The sequence below is a fragment of the Garra rufa genome, chromosome 12 (genome assembly GCF_049309525.1).
Source record: "Garra rufa chromosome 12, GarRuf1.0, whole genome shotgun sequence".
Lineage (NCBI taxonomy): Eukaryota > Metazoa > Chordata > Actinopteri > Cypriniformes > Cyprinidae > Garra > Garra rufa.
The window spans coordinates 8,528,254-8,551,546 of record NC_133372.1 but is presented as its reverse complement, the minus strand read 5'-3'; the positions used below and the strand labels follow the sequence as shown (position 1 = coordinate 8,551,546).

At 31.7% G+C, this 23,293-nt stretch overlaps 1 protein-coding gene across 1 annotated transcript in view; it reads right to left on the bottom strand.

Annotated features, from left to right (window-relative positions):
* Positions 1–23,293, bottom strand: part of abcc4 (ATP binding cassette subfamily C member 4 (PEL blood group)) — a 55,302-nt gene that overhangs the window by 5,720 nt on the left and 26,289 nt on the right. Inside the window, exons 13-28 of the mRNA XM_073851198.1 lie at positions 22,904–22,990; positions 22,259–22,355; positions 21,971–22,174; positions 21,658–21,795; positions 21,536–21,573; positions 19,815–19,942; positions 19,570–19,716; positions 12,342–12,421; positions 8,238–8,388; positions 8,008–8,127; positions 7,825–7,935; positions 6,131–6,231; positions 4,947–5,138; positions 4,615–4,860; positions 1,553–1,725; positions 1,344–1,449 (exon numbers count right to left, since the gene is read on the bottom strand). Of these exons, the coding sequence (XP_073707299.1) occupies positions 1,344–1,449; positions 1,553–1,725; positions 4,615–4,860; positions 4,947–5,138; positions 6,131–6,231; positions 7,825–7,935; positions 8,008–8,127; positions 8,238–8,388; positions 12,342–12,421; positions 19,570–19,716; positions 19,815–19,942; positions 21,536–21,573; positions 21,658–21,795; positions 21,971–22,174; positions 22,259–22,355; positions 22,904–22,990 (2,119 nt within the window). The remainder of the gene's footprint in view (positions 1–1,343; positions 1,450–1,552; positions 1,726–4,614; positions 4,861–4,946; positions 5,139–6,130; positions 6,232–7,824; positions 7,936–8,007; positions 8,128–8,237; positions 8,389–12,341; positions 12,422–19,569; positions 19,717–19,814; positions 19,943–21,535; positions 21,574–21,657; positions 21,796–21,970; positions 22,175–22,258; positions 22,356–22,903; positions 22,991–23,293) is intronic.

Here is a 23,293-nt window from a genome sequence, read left to right as displayed (position 1 = left end):
ACTTTTTTTCTAACAATTACGAGTTTATATTTTTCCTGAGAAAAAAGTGCAATATATTAAGAATTAGAGTCAGAATTAAAGTCAGAATTGCAAGATACAAACTCGCATTTGTGAGAAAAAAGTCAGAATTCCGAGGTTTTACCTTGCAATTCTGATAAAAAAGTCAGAATTGTGAGTTTGTATTTCACAAACTTGCAAATCTGACTTTATCTTAGAATTGTGTGACAGAAACTTTCAATTGCAAGTTATAAAGTCAGAACTGTGAGATATAACCCTGCAATTCTGAGAACATATCAGTCTTTTTTCCCTTTTGCAATTGCAAGTTTATATCTCACAATTCCGAGGAAAAAAAACTGCGCAATGTAAACTCACAAAAGTCAGAATTGCGAGTTTTTATCTTGCAATTCTGACATTTATCACTCTGAGAAACGCAATTCTGAGAAAAAGTCAGAATTGTGAGTTTATATCTTGCAATTCTGATTTTTTTTCTCAGAATTTTTATATAAACTTGCAATGTTTAGAAATTAAGTCAGAATTGCACGATATAAGCGTGAAAATCTTTTTTTCTCAGAATTGCGTGACAAAAACTTGCAATTGCAAGTTATAAAGTCAGAATTGTGAGATATAAACTCGCTATTCTGAAAACATATCGGCCTTTTTTCCACACTGAAAATTTGACTTTTTAACTTGTAATTGCAATCTCACAATTCTAAGAAAACAATAATTGCGTGATATAAACTCACAATTGTGAAAGAAATAGCCAGAATTGCAAGATACAAATTTGAATTTGTGATAAAAAGAATTGCGCAATTGACTTTGTAACTCGCAATTTTGAGTTTCTATCACGCAATTCTGAAATAAAGTCCGAATTGTTTATATCTTACATTTATGACTTTATAACTCACAATTATGACTATATATATATATATATATATATATCTTGCAATTCTAAATTTATAATTCGCGGTTGTGAGTTTCTATCACACAATTCTGACTTTATAACTCGCAATTTTGAGTTTATTTCACACAATTCTGAAAAAAGTTAGAATTGTTTATATCTTACATTTCTGACTCCATAACTTGCAATTGTGACTTTATAATATGCAATTCTGATTTTATAATTTGCAATTGTGAGTTTATTAAAATTGACCCAAACAGCGTTTTTTTGTGAATAGTTATATGTCTCTTTCTTAAAAAAAGAAAAAAGTTAATAATGTGAATTTTGATAGTCTTGGCTCATTTGCAAATGTTGGTTCCTGTCCTAAAATTGTTTTGCACATCTCTTCCAGCTCATAATGGACCTGAATGCATAATGATAAAGAGCTCTCCATCTCTGCACTCACCAGGATGCGGTCGCTGTCTATGATGGTGTTGAGTCTGTGTGCAATGGTGAGGACAGTGCATTCCCTAAACTTGTCACGGATGGTTTTCTGGATCAGCCCGTCCGTCCTGTAGAGCACACACATTTCTGTTATAGCTCTTATAGTGTCTATATTCATTTGTATGGGTAATCTTAAGAGTCAGGTCGAAGTTAGCTAGGTAAAGGACTCACCGAGGATCCACATTTGCAGTGGCCTCATCGATGATGAGAACCCGGTTCTTCCTCAGAATGGCCCTAGCTAAACAGACAAGCTGCCGCTGACCCACACTGAAGTTTGATCCAGACTCAGCCAGTTCTGTCTCGAGTTTACCAGGCAACTCCTCCACAGCAGCCTTCAGCTGGACCTTTGAGCAAACAAAGCACAGATTCATTCCATGAGCTGGACTTTGAGATCACTTAATAGTGTATTACGTCAATAATCATAACATCAATTCACTGGGGGAAAGGTCACATCAGAAAATAGATTCATGAACCCATTTAAACAAGATCTTAATGTCACAAATCTTGTGAAGACGTTTAAAATCACAGAAAACCTCTGTAGACCCATTAACACACTTCTTAGCAACATCCAAGACAAGTAAACGCTTAAAAAATTGTGAATTTACTAATGTATTTTCTGATGTAGAATAAAACTTGAAACGCATTGAGCATGTGTTAAAGGTGTAAGTCACTTCTAGAACAAAAATGTACAGATAATCTACTCACCCCATTGTCATCCAAGATGTTCATGCATTTCTTTCTTCAGTAGTAATGTTTTTGAGGAAAACATTTCAGGAATGATCTCCATATAGTGGACTTCAATTGTGCCCACAAGTTTGAACTTCCAAAATGCAGTTTAAATGCAGCTTAAAAGGGCTCTAAATGATCCCAGCTGAGGAATAAGGGTCGTTTTCTTAAAAAAATAAAAATGTATATACATTTTAACCTCAAATGCTCATCTTGTTTAGCTCTGCCATGTGCATGCGTACTCTGTGTAATCCGGGTCAATACAGTTAGGTTATGTCAAAAAACTCCCATCTCGTGTTCTCCTCCAAAATCGTCCTACTTCGCTGCAGAAGTACCAACCCAGTGTTTACGAAGTAAACTTGCAAAAAAAGGTCAAACGCTCTTTACAAAAAAGTAAACTAAATAAAACCGGAATACACAGAGTTAAAAATGTTGTCACGCAGAGCTAGAAAAGACGAGCATTTGAAGTTAAAAAGTATATTATTTATTTTTTATTTATTTATTTATTTATTTTAGAAACTAGGGATGCACCGAAATGAAAAGGGCCGAAGGCTGATTACAGAACACGGTTTTTCTTGTTTTTCCTCCATGTATTTTGCCAATTTTTTTCACCATTGTATAAATTAAATAGCCAATATTTGCTTTTTACAGTTTTGTCTTGCTTTTCAAAGAAAAAAAAATCAATTACAAAACAACAATTTAAAAATATTTATTTAAAACTGTACATTTTTAACATTTTGACATTATAGCCTACCAACAAAGCACAATTTAACTTAAAATGATTAAGTTAGTAAAATAATATTCTTTGGCCATTTTTAAAACCCCCTTTTTGAATCAGGCATGTGTTTTTTAATGTACAAATAAATGCAGCCTTGCTGAGCAAAGGAGAATGTTATAATAACTGTATTAATAGAGCTGTTGTAATGATTGTTATCATTATTATTTTTTTGTTTTGTTTTATTTTACAGAACAACAGTAAAATTACAATACTAACTTTTATGATTGTTGACTTTTATTTTGACGGAAACCTGCAAGACGACCTCAGTACTAGCAGATTTATTAGTGCAATTAATTAGTGCGTGTATTAGCCAACATAACGTTCTGTAGTTTATTTACTACTTTCGCGATTCCAGTCATCAAACAGTAACCAGCAACAACCAGCCCTTTCTCTTCTCATGGAAGACATGTGATGCGATACTAAACAGTCTCTCTCTGTCGGTGCTTGTAATAATTTTTGTAGGGATGCACCGAATATTCGGCCACCGAAAATTTTTGGCCGAAAATGGCCCAAAAGTGCATTTTCGGTTTTCGTCCCAAAGATTTTTATCACCGAAACAACACGGCCGAAACAGCATGTTGACGCAAACAGAAACCGCGGCCTGCACGTGCTTGTCTGAAGCAACACGTCTGCGGTGTGGGCGTATTTCAGTATATCTGAGAAAGACCCACGGATAGCGATTTGCAAAATTTGTAATGCCGAAATTTCAAGAGGGGGTGTGTCTGCAGTCGTGCGCGCAGTGATGAGAGCAGAGATCGAGACAGATGTAGCTTTCAGTGAGTGAAAAACAATGGCTTTACGTTGGTGTTACGTCACAATATTTTAAAGATATGTCTTTTCTGTATATACTGCATTTTTATAAATATTTATGCTTTAAACCATGGAGGTGAGCCAATGGATATCACACAAGCAACGTAAAAACTGCGCAATATGTTAAAGTGAAAGTAAAAACTGACAGCGCTTTCAGCATCTGACCTGCATTCTCTCAGAGACAATGAGAGACGATTATACTTCATCCGCTGATATTAATTTAGTCCCCTAATATTTTTCTTGTGCCCCGAACATGGTGGGAAAAAAATAAAATGGAACTTATTTTGTGTAAGGGTTGTTTTTGAAAGTCAGTTCTTGAAATTAAGCTCTTAATTTTCATCGATGACTGCAGTGTTATTAGGGGTTAAGAAAGTCTTAATTATGATTTCAGGTGGTCTTAAATGTGGGGACTGAAATACAAGAATTGCGATGAAACCTTAAAAGGCTATCCATTGAATAAATATGATGCACACCTCTATTTGATCACGTCACGTCATGTTCGGTTGCCAAACATCCGGTGCATCCCTATTAGAAACAGATGGTTTCACTAGATAAGACTCTTATTTCTTGGCTGTGATTGTTTCGAGCCCTTTGAAGCTGCACTGAAACAGCATTTTGGAAGTTCAAACTCATGGGCACTATTGAAGTCCACTATATGGAGAAAATTCCTAAAAGGTTTTCCTCAAAAAAACGAATTTCTTTATGACTGACGAAAAGAAATTTGAACATCTTGGATGACAACGGGGCAAGTACATTATCTGTAAATTTTTGTTCTGGAAGTGAACTGCTCCTTTAACCATAGACCATATTTCAGATATAAACCAAAAACACATTGACTTCAGGACGATGGAACTGACAATAGTAAAATGCTAATTTCTGATTTTTGCCCCTCTATCACAGTGTATAAGTGTGTGTTCACCTCTTCCAGAGCGTTCCATAAGTCATGGTCCGAGTGCTGGCCGAAGGGGTCCAGGTTCTTCCTCATGGTTCCAGTGAACAGCACGGGATCCTGCGGGATGATCGACATCTTCTGGCGGAGGTCGTGCAGGCCGATCTCTGAGGTCAACACTCCATCCACCAAGATTTTTCCCTCTGGTTCCGTTAGACGGAACAGCGCTGAAATCAGGGAGCTTTTCCCTGCACCGGTCCTTCCAACAATCCCAACCTAATCAAAGCAGAGCAGAAAACATCACTGCACATGTTCAGACAGACGCACCACATTATGCTTTGGAGCTGCGGTGCTGGACTTACCTTCTCTCTGGGTCTGAACATGGCCGAGATGTTCTTGAGGACAACGGGTCCATCAGAACTGTAGGAGAAGTTGACCTTGTCGAAGGTTACCAGGCCCCGATTTGGCCATTCGGGAGGGGGGCGTTTATCAGTTTCCCAAGGTGCTTCGCTTTCGAGCTCTGTGTATTCAACAACTCTCTCCACTGACGTCATCTAGAAGGACAAAGCAAATCAGTTTATGAATTGTTGAGGGGTTTAACTTGTAGATTTAAAATATGAATCAGTTTAGCTTTGTTTTTATAAACACAACAGTCAAAGGTTTTTATTTTTAATTTTTTTATGTATTTTAAAGAAGTCTCTTCTGCTCGCCAAGCCTATATTTATTTGATTCCAAGGTACAGCAATAACAGTACAATTTTTAAATATATTTACTAATTAAAATAGCTGTTTTCTATTTGAATATATTTAAAAATATAATTTATTCCTGTGTTCAAAGCTAAGTCTTTAGTGTCACATGATCCTTCAGAAATCATTCTAATATTCTGATTTGCTGTTCATTATCAATATTTAAAACACTTGAGTACATTTTTTCAGATTTTTTTGATGAATAGAGAGATCCAAAGGTCATCATTTATCTAAAATAAAAAGCTGTTGTAACATTATACACCATACCATTCAAAAGCTTGGAATCAGTATAATTACTTTTTTCTGGGGGAAAGAAAGGACTTAACAAGGTTGCTTTAAAGTAATCAAATTAATCAAATGTGACGATGAAGACATTTATAATGTACAAAAGATTTGAAATAAATTCAGTTCTGTTTTTAACATCATCATTATCATAATAATAATAATAATGTGTTTTAAACAGCAAAACAGAATATTAAAATGATTTCTGAAGGATCATGTGACACTGAAGAATGGAGTAATGATGCTAAAAATGCAGCTTTGAAATAACTGGAATACATTACATTTCAGAATATTTTCAAATAGTAAACAGCAATTTTTTAAAATAGTAAACATTTCAAAATTGTACTGTTTTTGCTGTACTTTGGATCAAATAAATGCAGGCTTGGTGAGCAGAAGAGACTAAAATATAAAAAAACTTTTGATTGGAAGTGCAGACATCTATCTTCAAAGGCAGTAATCCATACTATGTGCATCAGCCTGAAAGGAACTTTATAGCTGACAGAGTAATAGGTTCTTACCATGTTCTCCACCTCAGCACTCTGTCTAACGCCCCACTGGAACATTCCCATTAGAGTGACTGCATACGACAAGGCCAATCCCACATCCCCCGCCTTCATACCTGTGAGAACCAGACATGATCAGTGTTCTCAAAAAAGGAGACTTCACTGGCATGAAAATATGGATTTGAAACAAAGATCTAAAACTCCTATAAGGACATTTCCCACTGATCCCAGTGGACTTTTTAAATTGTTTCAGAAGTATGACATTATCAGTTCATGCTTCATGTAGAAAAATAAAACAACATATGAACCTATACACACACTACAGTTTAAAAATTCAAGGACAGTGTACCTTTAGCCATTTATTTGATCATATGTACAAGTAATATTATGAAATATTATACCAACTAAATAGCTGCTTCTATGTTTTGAAATTTAATTTATTCCTGAATTTTCTGCAACTTAATATTTAGTGTCACAAGATCAGTCAGAAATAATTCTAGATTTGGTGCTCATGAAACACTTATTATTATTATTAATAATAATAATGTTGAAGACAATTGTGCTGCTTAATAGTTTTCAGAAATTGTGATAACTTTTTCAGGATTTTGAGATGAATAGAAAAATGAAAAGAAGGGATTTATTTGAAACAGAAATCTTTTGTAACATTTCAACATGTCTTTTCAGATCAATTTAATGTGTCTTTAATGTGTTATACATTGCCATTCAAAAGTGTGGGATTAGTAAGAGTTTTAATGTTTTTTAAAAGATGTTTCTTATGCTCACTAAGGCTGTGTTTATTTGATCAAAATACAGAAAAAAAGTAATATTGTGCAATATTATTACAAATTAAAATAATGTTTTTCTATTTTAATATAGATTAAAATCTAATTTATTCCTGTGATCTAAGCTAAATTTTCAGCATCATTACTCCAGTCTTCAGTGTCACATGATCCTTCAGAAATCATTCTAATATGCTGATTTATTATTAATGTTGAAAACATTTGTACTGCTTAATATTTTTTGGGAACCTGATACTTTTTATAGAGTTTATTGACAAGAGAAAAGAGTTTATTGACAAGAGAAAAGCATTTATTTAAAAATCTTTTCAGCAAGGATGTTTTATACTGATAAAAAGTGATAGCAAAGACTTATATTGTCAGAAAATATGTATTTTTTTAATAAATGCTGTTCTTTTTAACATTTTATTCATCAAAGAATTCTAAAAAAAAGTATCACAGGTTCCAAAAAAAATAGCTGTTGCCAACATAGATATTTCTAAAAATAAATCGCCATATTATAATGATTTCTGAAGAATCATGACACTTAAGACTGGAGTAATGGCTGATGAAAATTCAGCTTTGCATCACAGGATTAAATCATATTTTAAAGTATATTAAAATAGAAACCATTATTTTATATTTCACAATATTAGTCTTTTTTCTGTATTTTTGAAAAAAAAAAAAAAAATGCAGCCTTGATGAGAATATAGACTTCTTTTAAAAAACATTACAAGTCTTTTGAATGGCGGTGTACACATGCATTTTTGAATGATCATTTTAACAGCTTATTTATCAGATATTGAGAAATGTATAATATTTACAATAGTTGTGCAGCCTGTGTTGTCCCAGCGCTCAGTATTCAGCACACTGTCACTATAAACTATCCTTAAGCATTGTGTTTTGCTAAGTAGCGTGAGCTGGATATCTTACTGTCTTTAAGAAGAAGACATCCGAAGGCTGTGATGGTCACAAAGATGGAACACATTCCATCCAATCGTACAGCGAACCAGCGTGAAGTGGTCAAGAACAGGAACCAGGCCTCTGTAGAAGCACAGATAATATTTTAAACAACACATGATTAAAGCCAACAGCTAATCTAAGTCTTTTACCAACCTGAGTGCAGATCCTGATGGGCATCAAATGTTTGCTGAAATCTTTCCTCAGCTTTAAAGGCACGAATGGTCCAGAGGCCTTGCAGTGAAGACGACAGATGGGAGAATACAGGACTTCGAGCTGTAAGAATGCAAACACACTGTTAGCAACACAGCAAAGATGCTCTGAAGAACCATTGTTGCAGATACTATTATTCTCAGATTTGACAGGAGAACATTGGAGACACTTACTAGTGGATTCAATGCGCTTGACATCTCGTGATGTCCGCAGGAAGTAGCGGCGTAGAAACAAGAAGCTGATCAACAGAGGGAGCACAGGAATCAGAATCCAAGGGATGACAGAGGAAGCCACAGCAATGACTCCGATGATTTGCAGAAACACCTGTAAGTGAATGAAAGAACGAAAGCATGAAAAAGGGGTAGACAATCTAAATTTTATGTAAAAATAAATGCATTTATTAAAATAAATAAATAGCGTTTTAGGTGAGAAGTGAGATGTAGTAACACTGCGTCACGATGGTTGAATACTAGGTCATTACAGTACTTTGTGGTTTTGGTTGCTCATTTTTAACCACAAACATTTATCAAAGAAAACAGAAGACAAACAGCCAGGCTGCAATGACAGCATGACTCGACACTTTCTGCGCAAGACCTCTTTTAAATTACCCATAATCTCCTACTCTTATCCTTAACCGTGTTAACAACTTAAGTTTAGTGTTGGAATGACCACAGACTACGGTGGAACAGAAACCAGAAACTGACAAAACCATTACTATGCTTGGGATTCTGGGAATCGATATGTAGAAGAAATTCAATAATGTCTTTCCTGAAAACTTCTTTTCAAAGAAACCGCTTTGGTCACTTCATCAGTGTGGTAACGTTCATCTTACATGTCTTACATTTTTAATTCATAGTGACATCCAGTAATCATATATACACCATTTGAAAGCTGAATAAATAAGCTTTCTATTGTTGTATGATTTGTTGGGATATGAATATTAGGTGGCCTTAACTACTATGTACTTACATTTAAATTAATCATTTGGTACAATGTACTTATTGTGTACATACATGTTTTACATTGTATTTATATATTTTTAAAAACCTATATGTAATTACATTTGTAATTCATTTCTGCAATTACCACTGTTGAACCAACCCTTACACCCTAACCCACCCTTAAACCTATCCAAACCACCAAACCTGTCCCTAACCTTACCCATATCCCACCTTAATAGAAACAATAGTGTTTTGCAATGCAATATGAGCACATTAAGTACATTGTACTTATTTTTTGATGCAAGTACATAATAGTTAAGGCCACCTAATATAAAGTGTGACCGAATATTTGGCTGAGATACAACTATTTGAAAATCTGGAATCTGAGGGTGCACAAAAATCTAAATACTGGGAAAATCACATTTAAAGTCCAAATGAAGTTCTTAGCAATGCATATTACTCATCAAAAATTATGTTTTGATATATGTGACCCTGAACCACAAAACCAGTCTTAAGTCGCTGGGGTATATTTGTAGCAAGAGCCAAAAATACATTGCATGGGTCAAAATTTTTGATTTTTCTTTTATGCCAAAAATCATTAAGAAATTAAGTAAAGTTCATGTTCCATGAAGATTTTTTGTAAAATTCCTACTGTAAACATATCAAAATGTAATTTTTGATTTGTAATATGCATTGTTAAGAACCTAATTTGGACAACTTTAAAGGTGATTTTCTCAGTCTTTTTGATTTTTTTGCATCCTCAGATTTCTGATTTCAAATAGATGTATCTCAGCCAAATATTGTCCGATCCTAAAACCATATATCAATAGAAAGCTTATTTATTGAGCTTTCATATGATGTATAAATCTCAGTTTTGTCAAATTTAACCTTATGACTGGTTTTGTGGTCCAGGGTCACATATGTACAGTCTAAAATTTACAAAATATCTTTATGGAATGTTTACATATGGATCTTTACTTAATATCCTAATGATTTTTGGCATAAAAGAAAAATCAATAATTTTGACCCAAATAATGTATTTTTTCTGGCTATTGTTACAAATATACCCATGCTACTCAAGACTGGTTTTGTGGACCAGGGTCACATATGTACTACAGGAATACCAGTGGGTTTCACTTCAGAGGTCAATGCTCACTAGGCAGCCTCAGCAGACTTCTAATGATGACTTAAAATTATATATAAAAAAGCAAGATATTTCTTATTTTAAGTTGTCTTGAAAAATCTGGATATAGTAGCTTCATTTTTAAAAGTAATATAAAATCTTAAAATCTTTTTTTATAATGAATGTACACATTTTCAAGCGATTTAAAGGGATATATCATTCAAAAAGGAAAATTACCCCACGATTTACTCACCAACCAATCAAACCATCCTTAATGTATATGACTTTCTTCTTTCAGATGAATGCAATTGGAGTTCTATTAAAAAATGTCCTGGCTCTTCCAAGCTTTATAATGGCAGTGAATGTGTGTTGAGATTTTAAAGTCCAATAAAGTGCATCCATTCATCATAAAAAGTACTCCACACGGCTCTAGGGCGTTAATAAAGGCCTTCTGAAGTGTGTTTGCGTAAGAAAAACATCCATATATAAATCTTTATAAACCATAATGTCTAGCTTCTGCTAACTGTCGTATGCACATTCAAGAGAGAGTGGCGTTCCAGTGGATGACATATATAAAGTTGACATAGCGCTATATTTTAGTCTTGTGAGAACCAAGTTTTGCTTACAGCAAAGGAAAACCAGTCTCCTCTTGGCCTATATCGAAATCCTCTGACATTTTTCTAAATCTAATCTAATTTAAAGTTTTAAATATGAATATTTTTCTTGCACAAATGCATCAATTTGCTTCAGAAGGCCTTTATTAACCCCCTGGGGCTGTGTGGAGTACTTTTTATGATGGATAGATGCACTTTATTGGACTTTTGAACCCATTCACTGCCATTATAAAGCTTGGAAGAGTCAGGACATTTTTTAATGTAACTCAGATTGTGTTCATCTGAAAGAAGAAAGTCATATACACCTTGTCTTGAGGGTGAGTAAATGATGTGGTAATTTTCATTTTTGGGTAAACTGTCGCTTTTAAAGCTCTAAAATATATTATTGGCTAGAAATTGTGAGTATAAACGTTCCTTGCAGTAATACTTATCCAGTAAACATGATCTAAGTATTTCAAATTTATTACTTAAAAAGAGTGAGAAATGTCTAGAGTCTTGAACAGTAAAATATACAAAAAATAGGAATGTCCATAGATTAAAATGTCAAAAAAATTGTATAAAATTTTCATTACATCAGATGTACCAAAGGAAACTTATTCACCTACATCAAGTCAAAAAAATTCAAGAGCTACTGACATAAACTGCACACTGAGCAAATGTACAGGTAGCAAGTCAAATTTCTGCAAACAATATATATTTTCTGCAATACTTCCAGGTTCAGAAGCTGTAATTACAATGTGACATGATGTGTGTTTAAGTGATTTTACTCTAAATAAAAATTAACATGTTTCCAGCATCTCAACTTTCACTAAACACACAAACACAAGTTAAAAAAAAAAAAAAAAAAAAAAAACACCTTTGAAATTTTCCAAATGAAGTTTTTAGCAATGCATATTACTAATCAAAGATTAAACTTTGATATATTTGTAGTAGGAAATTTACAAGATATCTTAATGGAACATGATCTTTACTTAATATCCAAATGATTTTTGGCATAAAAGAAAAAAACTATAATTTTGACCCAAACAATGTATTTTTGGCTATTGCTACAAATATACCAATGCTACTTAAGACTGGTTTTGTGGTCCAGGGTCACAAATTACATATTTGCGCTCATCTTTTAAATACGGCACTAATACTGTAGAAATAGTACAAGCAGTATAGTAGAGTCTGCCATTGTTTAGGAAGTACTGAACAATGCATGCTGACTTTGCTGTCACACTAAAGGGAACCGATAGTGAGACTGGACTGTGGGAAAGGCAAAGTGACTGCAGTGTTTTCTCATCCTAAGAGAGAACAAGGAGGATTCTGCTGGCCCGCACAACGAAAAGCTCCTTAAATGAAAGACTATTGTACTTCCACTCAGTCTGTCAAGTTTCAGACAATAGTGCTCTGAGCACATAAAGTGACGCCTGTCACCCACGTATTGACCACATTGTCATTTGCCAGGGAAGAAGCCACAATATGTTGTTGGACTTCAACACTTGGTTTACCGGAGCGAATAATGCATATGGCCACAAGTGATGGGTGTTCTAATACAGCCACGTCAGCATGTGCATATTACGTGGTGTTTAACAGACACCACACCACAAAACGTACCTGGATGAAATCCACAAATGTCCACGGAAGTAAGGAATCAAGCTGGCCGATGTCTTTGGAGAAACGGTTGAGGATTCTTCCTGAAATGACAGGGGAAGAGCCATTCTGAGACCAAAATTACTAAACAATTTAACTAGATTGAACTAGACAGAACAGTGTGAGGAAAATGGCGAAAAACTGCTTCACTGATGTTAATATTTAAATAGCCTTTGTAAAATCAAAAGTCATGTGGTGCAACCAACATGGAAAATAAACCAATAAATACATAAAAAAAAAAAAATACTGCATAATTAAGTAAATAAAACAGAAAATAAATCAATAAACAAAAACCAACAAGTTAACCTTTTTAAACACGATATTTGGACAATTTATATTTTTATTTTTAATTTGATATATATTTATATAAATATAATTATTAAATTATTATTATTATTATTATTATTATTATTATTATTACTTAGAGATAGATATTTGAAGATACCACCAAAACATCTTTGCAAAAGATGGAAAAATAATAAAATAAAATAAAATAAAAGTCAAAGTCATATGGAGTGACCAACATCTGAAAAATAACTTAATAAATAAATAAATAAATAAATAGTGAAGTTCACAAGTCTGAAAAATAAACTGACCTTTTTAATCATTATATTTAATAAAATGCATTAAAAAACTTGATATATACCAAACTAATAATACAAGCTATCTATTTAAAAAAAAAGTAACCTTCACTTTTAATTGTTTTTGAAAATAATTATTACACTAATAAAAGTAAATAAATATAATACATAAATAATACATAAATATAAGTAAATACTAAACAAATAAAAGCCAACAAGTCTCTGAAAAATAAAATGGCATTTTTAATCATGATATTTAACAAAATGATTAATTAATACAACTTTGGATAATTCATATATTTTTTGTTTTACATATTTTACACACACACACACACACACACACACACACACACACACACACACACACACACATATATATATATATATATATATATATATATATATATATATATATATATATATATATATATATACACACACTTACATAAATACATTAAATTCTTCTTCTTCTTCTTATTAGGAGATATTATTTAAAGATAGCACCAAAACTCTGGACTTGCTCTACTGAGGGATAAAAAAAAAAAGTGGAGCGACCAAGATGCATAAAATAACTAACTAAATAAATAAAAGTAAAATGAAAAAATACATAAAAACTAAATAAATAAATGGCATCAAGTCCCTGAAAATGACTTTTTTAATCATGAAAAACTAATGCTATATACTGTATAAAAAAAAAAAAAAAAAAGAAAAAGAAAAGAAAAAAAAAGAAAAAGAAAGAAAACAATAAAAAAAGAAGAAACTTTTTACCTGGACTTTTAACTGTTTTTTAAAAATAATTATTATTTGAATAAAAAATAAATAAATAAATACATAAATATAAGTAAATAAATAAAAGCCAACAACAATTCTATGAAAATTAAAATGACCCTATTAATAATAATATTTAATAAATGACAAGCTTTTCATTAATTATATAATACAGCTTTGGATAATTAATATTTTATTTGTAATTTTATATATATACTTAAAAAATAAAATATAACCCATGCGTAGCAACCAACGTGCAAAAAAATAACTGACATTTGAAAAATAAACTGACACTTTTAATCATGATATTTACAAAAAAATGCAATAAAAACAAACAATATTTACTGCACTTTTACTATATGAAATAATACATTTTAACTAGATACCAAATGAGTTTTGACATCTCTCCTTTTCTTTACCTTGGACACTTTTATTAAGTAATAGTGACGAAAGCATCACTAATTAAAAAACAAACTGAAACGCTGACAGTGACATGATATGCAAAATTTTCTGTTGCATTATTTTATCAAAAACAACCCCATTTTACCATTTACTTCTTATCTAACAGGTTATGATAAATTCTAGCCACAAAGGCCTTTAACCTATTATTTGAGTGACTAGGAGGACAATAAATGGCAGATTAAACACAAATAATGCAAATAAAGGAGAACTCAATCAACGACGGCATCATGCTTGTCATTTATCAGAAATGTTTATGGCTAATCATGCGTCCCAAAAAACTGGCAGCTATTATAAACACCCACTATTGTTAAGCATACTTTATTGCTAGAGACCATAGATTACCAATGAAAAAGGCCAAAGCGCTGAGACACAGGATACAGTAGTCTTGTCAACTAATCTACATCACAAGCTTATTTAAGCCATAAAAGTTTCCACAAAGTATGTGATTTGTATGAGTGCCTCCTGCTGTAATTGTGTCTTGTGTGTGCGCTGCTGATAACAGTATCGTGAAAAAGGGCTCCAACTGACTCTTCAGCAGCCATAAAACTATCTATTAGACTTTTGAGACTTGTAAATGCTCTTTTGCTCATGTTATCAATAGTAACACCCCGATAAGCAGCCCTCAGTGACACAAAACCCAGCTCTGTGTTTGTTCTTTAGGAGGTGAGAAGAAACTATTATACTGGTCATATCAGCTGACTTTGTCCTGCACGTTCAAATAATGACCACCATTATCAGCCCTATAATATAAAATAATATAATATAATAAAATATTACATACATTGTGATGGTATCTCCAAATAATAACCTGTTTTATTAATTACATCATAAAACTTAATATTTTTAGTTTTTGTTTTATATCTATTGAAATATATATAAATATACCTATTAAATTATTATCATTATTTGGAGGCATTATCTGAAGATACCAAAACTCTGGACTTTCTCCACTGGGGAAAAAAAAATAAAAAAAATAAAAATAAATCTCCAAATAATAACCTTTTCTTTGATTACATATTAAAACTTTGGAAAATACATATTTTTATTTTATATCTATTTACCTATATATAAATATAATTATTTAATTATTATATTATTTGGAGACATTATTTGAAGATACTCTGAACTTTCTCTTTTTCTAATAATAATTAAAAAAATTTAAATAAATAAAATACAATTTGACTGTATCTCCAAATAATAACCTTTCCATTAATTGTCATATGATATTATTATATTTTTTTTAAATTGAAAAATTCATATTTTTATTTTTTATTTCATATTAATTTATATAAAAATAATACTAATTATTATTATTATTATTATTATTATTATTTGGAGACATTATTTAAAGATACCACCAAAATGGGACTTTCTTTTCCGAGGGAAAATAAAGCAAAACAAAACAAAACAAAAACAAAACAAAACAATAAACATTTTGATGGCATCTCTAAATAATAAACTTTTCATTAAATTACATGATAAAACTCAAAATTCATATTTTTATATTACATCTATTTAAATATATATAAATATAATTATAATTATTAAATTATTATTATTTGGAGACATTATTTGATACCACCAAACCTCTGGATGTTTTCCACTGGGGGTATATAATATAATATAATATAATATAATATAATATAATATAATATAATTAATATAATATAATATAATATAATATAATATAATATAATATAATATAATATAATATAATATAATATAATTGTTTTTGATGGCATCTCCAAATAAATACATATTTTTTATTTTATATCTATTCATATGAATATAATTATTCATTATTATTACTATTTGGAGACATTTTTTGAAGACACCACCAAAACTCTGAATTTTCTCCAGTGGGGAAATGAACAAAAAAAAAAAAATAAATAAAAAATAAAATAAAATAAAAGGTGAGTCCAAAGTTTTGATGGTATTTCCAAATAATATTTTTTTTAATAATTATATAATCAAATCTTAAATCATTTATTTTTCTTTTTTAGTTTACATAAAATAATAAATAAATCTCTAAATAAATAAATAAATAAATATTTTTTTAATTTTCTTTTTATATACACACTTTGAAGATACCATCAAATGTTTGTACTTGTTCCACTGGAAAATAAGTAAACAAAAACAAACAAACTACGTGTTTAAAGTTTTGATGTAATGTATATAGGTCAAATGTTACTGCAAATAAGGTGCAATAACCAAAAAAAAAACAACAACACACACACATTATAAAAGGCTATTTGTCCTAATAATACTCCATGATTTATCAATCTAGACTAGAGCATAATTTTCCAGAGATAAAACACAAGAGAAACAGCCTTTGACTTCACACACACACCTGCACTTCAATCCAAACACTTCACGCTCAATACAGCCAATATACATCCCTGCATGAGCAAAGGCCTCAAACGCTGCCGTTTACTCAACACTCCAGAGTAAACACTGAAATCTAGTGTAAACATCATTGAAAACACACCAGTCCACTTTCCCTTTCTATGAGCTCTTCCAATGAGGACTTCTGGAAATCACTTTAAAACAGAAACAGCCAAAGCTGACGTTATCCAGTGAGAACAGTTACTCATAAGCACTAAATTAAGGAAATAGTCGGACAGTGGACATAAAAGTTCAGTAATATTTAATAACGGAAATCTTTACAAAGGTAGTGAGACTGACAAATAAGAAGCAAAATGTACAACAGAAATCACATGTTTTGTTTAAACATGTACCATGGTACTTTCAGGGTTGTCGAACATGATACCAAAGATGTTTTGTATAAATTGAGTTATGCAAAATTGAAAATACAGATACGATGGCATGAAAACTTCACTTTTTGTATGGTGAAATGTGTTAACTTTAAATTTAAGTCATATACTACTGTTCAAAAGCTTGGGGTCGGTAAAAAAATTCAGCATTAAATCATAAGTGACAGTAAAGACATTTATGTTACAGAAGATTTCCAATAAATGCTGTACTTCTGAATCACCGTATTAAGCAGCATATCTGTTTTCAACAAAAAAGTTTTTTTGAGAAACAAATCAGCATATTAGAATGATTTCAGAAGAATCATGTGACTGGAGTAATGATGCTAAGAAAATTTATTTGATCAGGGGAATAAATTAGATTGTAAAAATATACTGAAATATAAAGCAGTTATTTAAAAATTTTAATTGTAATTATATATATATATATATATATATATATGTACTATTATTACTACATATAAAAAAAAAATAGAGGCCCAAACTTTTGAACATTAGTGTAGATTACAACACGCAGCAATAATTATACGCAATACAAATGCTCTGACACCGATTACGTCAAGTCCACTTCATTTTTACAAGCTGACTATTAAATGACAAACAATGCGCCTTAATTACTTAATAACAATTAATTGATCATCCATTAACAATGAATCTCTATTTAGTGTATATATATATATATGGCCCTACCATGACTCTACCATCGCTCAATATTGACAGACACACTTTAAAGAGTTTGTGTATGAGGGATTCTGTTTCTCTCCTCTGGCAGTAACTGTATAACAGCTGAGGTTTTACAGGATAGATAAACTGACCAAAAGACATTTCAAAGGATGTGCTGCCCTCTGTTGGTCGCTTTCAACACTATTTTGATAAGCTAACAGAAATAGTCACTTGTGACCCTGGACCACAAAACCATTCTTAAGTAGCACAGGTACATTGCCACTCAAAGTTTTGAGATCAGTAAGGTTTTTAAAGACTTTTCTTATGCTCATCAAGGCTGCATTTATTTGATCAAAAATACAGAAAAAAATGTAATATTGTAAAATATTATTTCTATTTAAAATATGTGAATATATTTTAAAATGTAATTTATTCCTGAGATACAAAGCTAAATTTTCAGCATCATTACTCCAGTCTTTAGTGTCACATGATTCTTTAGAAATCATTCTAATATGCTGATTTATTATCAATGTTGGAAACAGTTATGCAGTTTTTTCAGGATTCTTTGATCAAGAAAGGGTTAAAAAGAACAGCATTTATTTAATTTAATTTATAATTTTTTTAATTATTTCTTTTATTGAAAGGAATTAATACTTTTATTAACCAAGGATGTGTTAAATTAATAAAACGTCATGGCATATATTTACATTGTTAGAAAATATTTATATTTTGAATAAATGCTGCTTGTAACTTGTTATTCATCAAAGAATCCTAAAAATAATTACAGGTTAAAAAATATTTGGCAGCACAACCTTTTCCAATATTGATAATTCTAATAATAAATCAGCATATTAGAATGATTTCTGAAGGATCATGTGACACCGAAGACTGGAGTAACAGCTGATGAAAATTCAGCTTTTCATCACAGGAATAAATTATATTTTAAAGTATATTAAAATAAAAAACATTATTTCATATTGTAATAACATTTAGCAATATTACTGTTTTTTTTTCTATATTTTTGATCAAATAAATGCAGCCTTGATGAGTATAAGAGACTTCTTTAAAAAAAAAAAAACATTACAAGTCTTAAAGGAACACTCCACTTTTTTTGGAAATAGGCTCATTCAATAGGCCCTGCCGAAGCAGGAGCAGTAATACCACGCAGCACATGTGCAAATGCTAAACTAGCTGGGAACTCATTTCTTATAATACTCCGCCTGCTTCGGCCATATTACGACAGCAAACTTCCTTGACTATTACGCCGGAATGGAAGTGTAGTTCCTAATCTTATCAGCCTAGAAACTCGCAGCTTTGCATTTCCACCGGTCTTAGTACACGATATAACTACAGAGGAGTCAAGTTTTAAATAGGACAAATATGGAAACTCGTTGGTCATTTTTGAATGCGATGCTATTGGTCTAATAGGATTCAATGATCTATGCTAAGCTATGCTAAAAGTGATATCGCCAGAACACGAGAACGGCTGAATGGATTTCAAAACGGTAAAAATCAACTTATTAACTCGGGGGGAGTTGGAGAATGAGCCTATTTCCAAAAAAAGTGGAGTGTTCCTTTAACTGATCCCAAACTTTTGAGCAGCAACGTATATTTGCCAAAAATACATTGTATGGGTGAAAATGATGATTTTTCCTTTCATGCCAAAAATCATTAGGAAATTAAGTAATGATAATGAAATATATCAAAACGTAATTTTTGATTAGCAATATGCATTGCTAAGAACTTCATTTGGACAACTTTAAAGTTTAAAGCGATTTTCTCAGAATTTTTTTGCACACTTACATTCCAGATTTTCAAATAGTTGCATCTCGGCCAAATATTGTCCTATCCTAACAAACCATACATCAATGCTTATTTATTCAGCTTTCAGTTGATGTATAAATCTTAATTTAAAAAATGGACTCTTATGACTGTTTTTGTACTCACCAATGGGGTTGGTGTCAAAGAAGCGGACTTGGGTTCTCAGGATGCTGTTGAACATGCGGTTGTGTAACCTCTCCGCTGAGCTCACCAGAACGTTAAACATAATCAGACAGCGCATGAAGCCGAAGATGATGGTTGCTCCTGTTAAGCCTGATGAGCATAGGATGAACATATCACCATTATCATAGGAGAACACACATGCAACATGTCAACATTTGTACTTTTGCTGACTTTGATTAAAAGCATACCTGCATAGATGCCAAGATAGAAATCCAGGTTGAGCTCTTGAGTCGTGTTAGTGTTGATAGTGGCATTTGTGTCGATTGTGGAATTGATGTTAGAGGAAGAAAGGTCCAGCTTCTCCTGCTCTGTGGCCCTGTCAATCAAGATATAATTACATTATGGTAGCTGGTAAACACCAGAACCATGTACATTCTGTACTGTTTATCTAAGACACTATTTAGGTTGATCAAATAAGACGCACTTAATGTACTTCATGCACTATACTACTGAGTGTAATTGATTTTTTTTTTTTTTTACTTCAATTGTTTTAAATAATTCCATTTAAATTTATGGCTATATTTAAGCATTTTTCAGAGTGACTTTTAATGTGAAACACTGTGCAAAGAAAAATATATATAATTGAATGAATAATTTACACTACTAGTTTCTGAACAGTAAGATTTTTTACGTTTTTAAAGAAGTCTCTTCTGTTCACCAAGCCTGCATTTATTTGACCCAAAGTACAGCAAAAACCTTACAATTTTAAAATAGGTTTACTATTTAAAATAACTAATAATTTAAATTAAAAAAAAAAATAAAATAATTTAATATATTTTAAAAAGCAATTTATTTCTGTGATTTCAAAGCTTAATTTTTAGCATCATTACTCCACGTGATCCTTCATTCTAATATTCAGATTTGCTGCTCAAAAAACATTTATTATTTGTATTATATTATTATTATATATTATAAATGTCTTTATCATTACTTTTGATCAATTTAAAGCATCCTTGCTAAATAAAAGTATTAATTTCTATAAATGACTCCAAGCCTTTGAATGTTATAGTGTATAATGTTACGAAAGCTTTATATTTTAGATAAATGCTGATCTTTGGATCCTTCTATCCATCGAAGAATCCTGAAAAAACTGTACTGAACTGTTTTAAATACTGTTAATAATAATAAAAAAATCAGAATATTAGAAAGATTTGAAGGATCATGTTACACTGAAGACTGGAGTAATGATGCTGAAAATTCAGCTTTGATCACAGGAATAAATTACATTTTAAAATATATTCAAATAGAAAACAGTTATTTTAGATAGTACAAATAATACTGAAATATTACTGCTTTTGCTGTATTTTGGATCAAATAAATGCAGACTTGGTGAGCAGAAGAGACCTCTTTAAAAACATTAAAAATCTTACTGTTCAAAAACTTTTAACTGGTAGTGTATATTACACTTTGTTTAAAAAAAATAAAAAAAATAAAATAAAATAACATAACAATAAATAACATATATATTAAAATGTATGTTTATGCTCACCATTTATTTCATTTATTTAATCACAAATTCAGTAAAAATAGTAACATTCTGAAATATTATTCTAAATTAAAAATAACTATTTTCAATTTGAATATATATTTTAAAATGTAATTTATTCCTGTGATGCAAAGCTGAATTTTTTGCATTATGAACCCACGTTTTCAGTGTCACATGATCCTTCAAAAATCATTCTAACATGCTGCTCAAGAAACATTAGAAACAATTGATTTACAATATATTTAATGAATAGAAAGTAAAAAAATAAATAAGTCTTCACTGTCACTTTTGATCAATTTAATGCATCCATGTATTAATTTCATTTAAACAAAATCTTCCTGACCCCAAACTGTATTACTGTCATTCAATGTACTTAAAAATAAAAGCATAGCTGCATAGATATTAATACTATAAATAACTCACCAGTACGAGAGCCACCAGTCCTGAAGAATATAAAAAGTCTGTAGAGCAGAAAACAACATTAGCATAAATCTCTGACTGCTAGAAAGAGGTCTTTTAGTGTCTAACACTGATTTGTCTTATACCTGTGCCAGCAAGTTGAGGAGAACAAGAAAAATCAGCATAAGGACGTTGGCTCCAGCTTTAAAATATTTCCAGTACATGCGAAAGCCAATGGTTCCTTCTAAACGCGTCTCTTCGGCCATGGTATGCACATGCTCCACCTACCAATGAGGAAAAAACGGTTTGATTCTTCCACTAATGTCTTTGTCGTCCCACCCATCCACTAGATGGAGCTACTGACCTATCTAAACTCTGAAAAGTTCACAAGAGGCCAAGTAACTTTATACTGTTCCTTACAATACTGTCATGCGGTGCAGAATTCAACATCACACCTACCGGCAGCTGATCTGAGTCGTCTTTAACAGACAGAACAGATGAAGAATGAGAACGGACAGAGTTCTGGGAGAGGGTACGGCTGCGTGGGGAGCGAGGAGCCTCTCCTTTTTCACCCTCCTCTTCCTCATCCTTCTTCAGCAGAGAGGTGAAATCCACTCCAGATCGCATCAGCTCCGAGAATGTGCCACGTGCCACCATGTGCCCCTGAGAGAGCCAACATGAGTTAATTTTGGCTCATTTATTCACAGGTGGAATGCAGACTGACTGGTGTGTGCTGTTACAGCTTACCTCCTTCAAAACAAGGATCTGATTTGCGGCCTTCAGGTACTGCAGCTGGTGCGTAACCAAGATCCTGGGTTTGTCCTTCAGAATCCCACAAATACACCTGCAAGGACAACCAGTGCTGTTAATACTTACTGAAAAGAACCAGTGAAAACAACTACGCTCTTGGTTCAAAAGTTTGGGGCTGAGAAGATTTTTTAATGTTTTTGAAAGAAGTCTGCATTTATTTGCTCAAAAATCACGCAGCAAAAACAGTAATATTGTTAAATATTTTTACAATATCAAATAACTGGTTTCTATTTGAATAGAATTTAAAATTAATTTATTCCTGTGATCAAATCTGAAATTTCAGCATCACTACTCCAGTCTTCAGTGTCACATGATCATTTAGAAATCATTCTTATATGCTGATTTGATGCACAAGAAAAATTGCTTATTACTAATGTTAAAAAAGGTGTGCATTTATTTCAAACAGAAATCTTTTGAAAATTAAATGGCACTTTTTAATGCTTCATTGCTAAATAAATTTGTATTCATGATTTATTCTATTCATTTTGGAGATGGGTCTCTGAAAGCTAAAAGCATTCAGTGAATGAAAAGAACATCATGAAGAGCAAAAGTAAAGCCTAGCAGGAATGTTGAAGAACTTACTGTTCAAACAGGTGTCTGCTCACTTCTGCATCCACTGCACTCAATGGATCATCCAACAGATAAATATCAGCATCCTGATATACAGCCCTAAAACACATAAAATAGCAAAATAGCTCTTACATAATGCAAATATATGCTAGTTAACTTTAAGAAATAGTCTGTTTTTCCTTTTGATATATTTGACCCTGGACCACAAAAGAGTTTTTTGAAACTGAGATTTATACATCATCTGATATCTGAAATAAAAGCGTTCCATTGATGTATGATTTGTTAGAATAGGACGATATTTGGCCGAGATATAACTATTTAAAAATCTGGAATCTGAGGGTGCAAAAAAAAAAAAAAAAAATCAAAATATTGAGAAAATCGCCTTTAAAGTTGTCCAAGTGA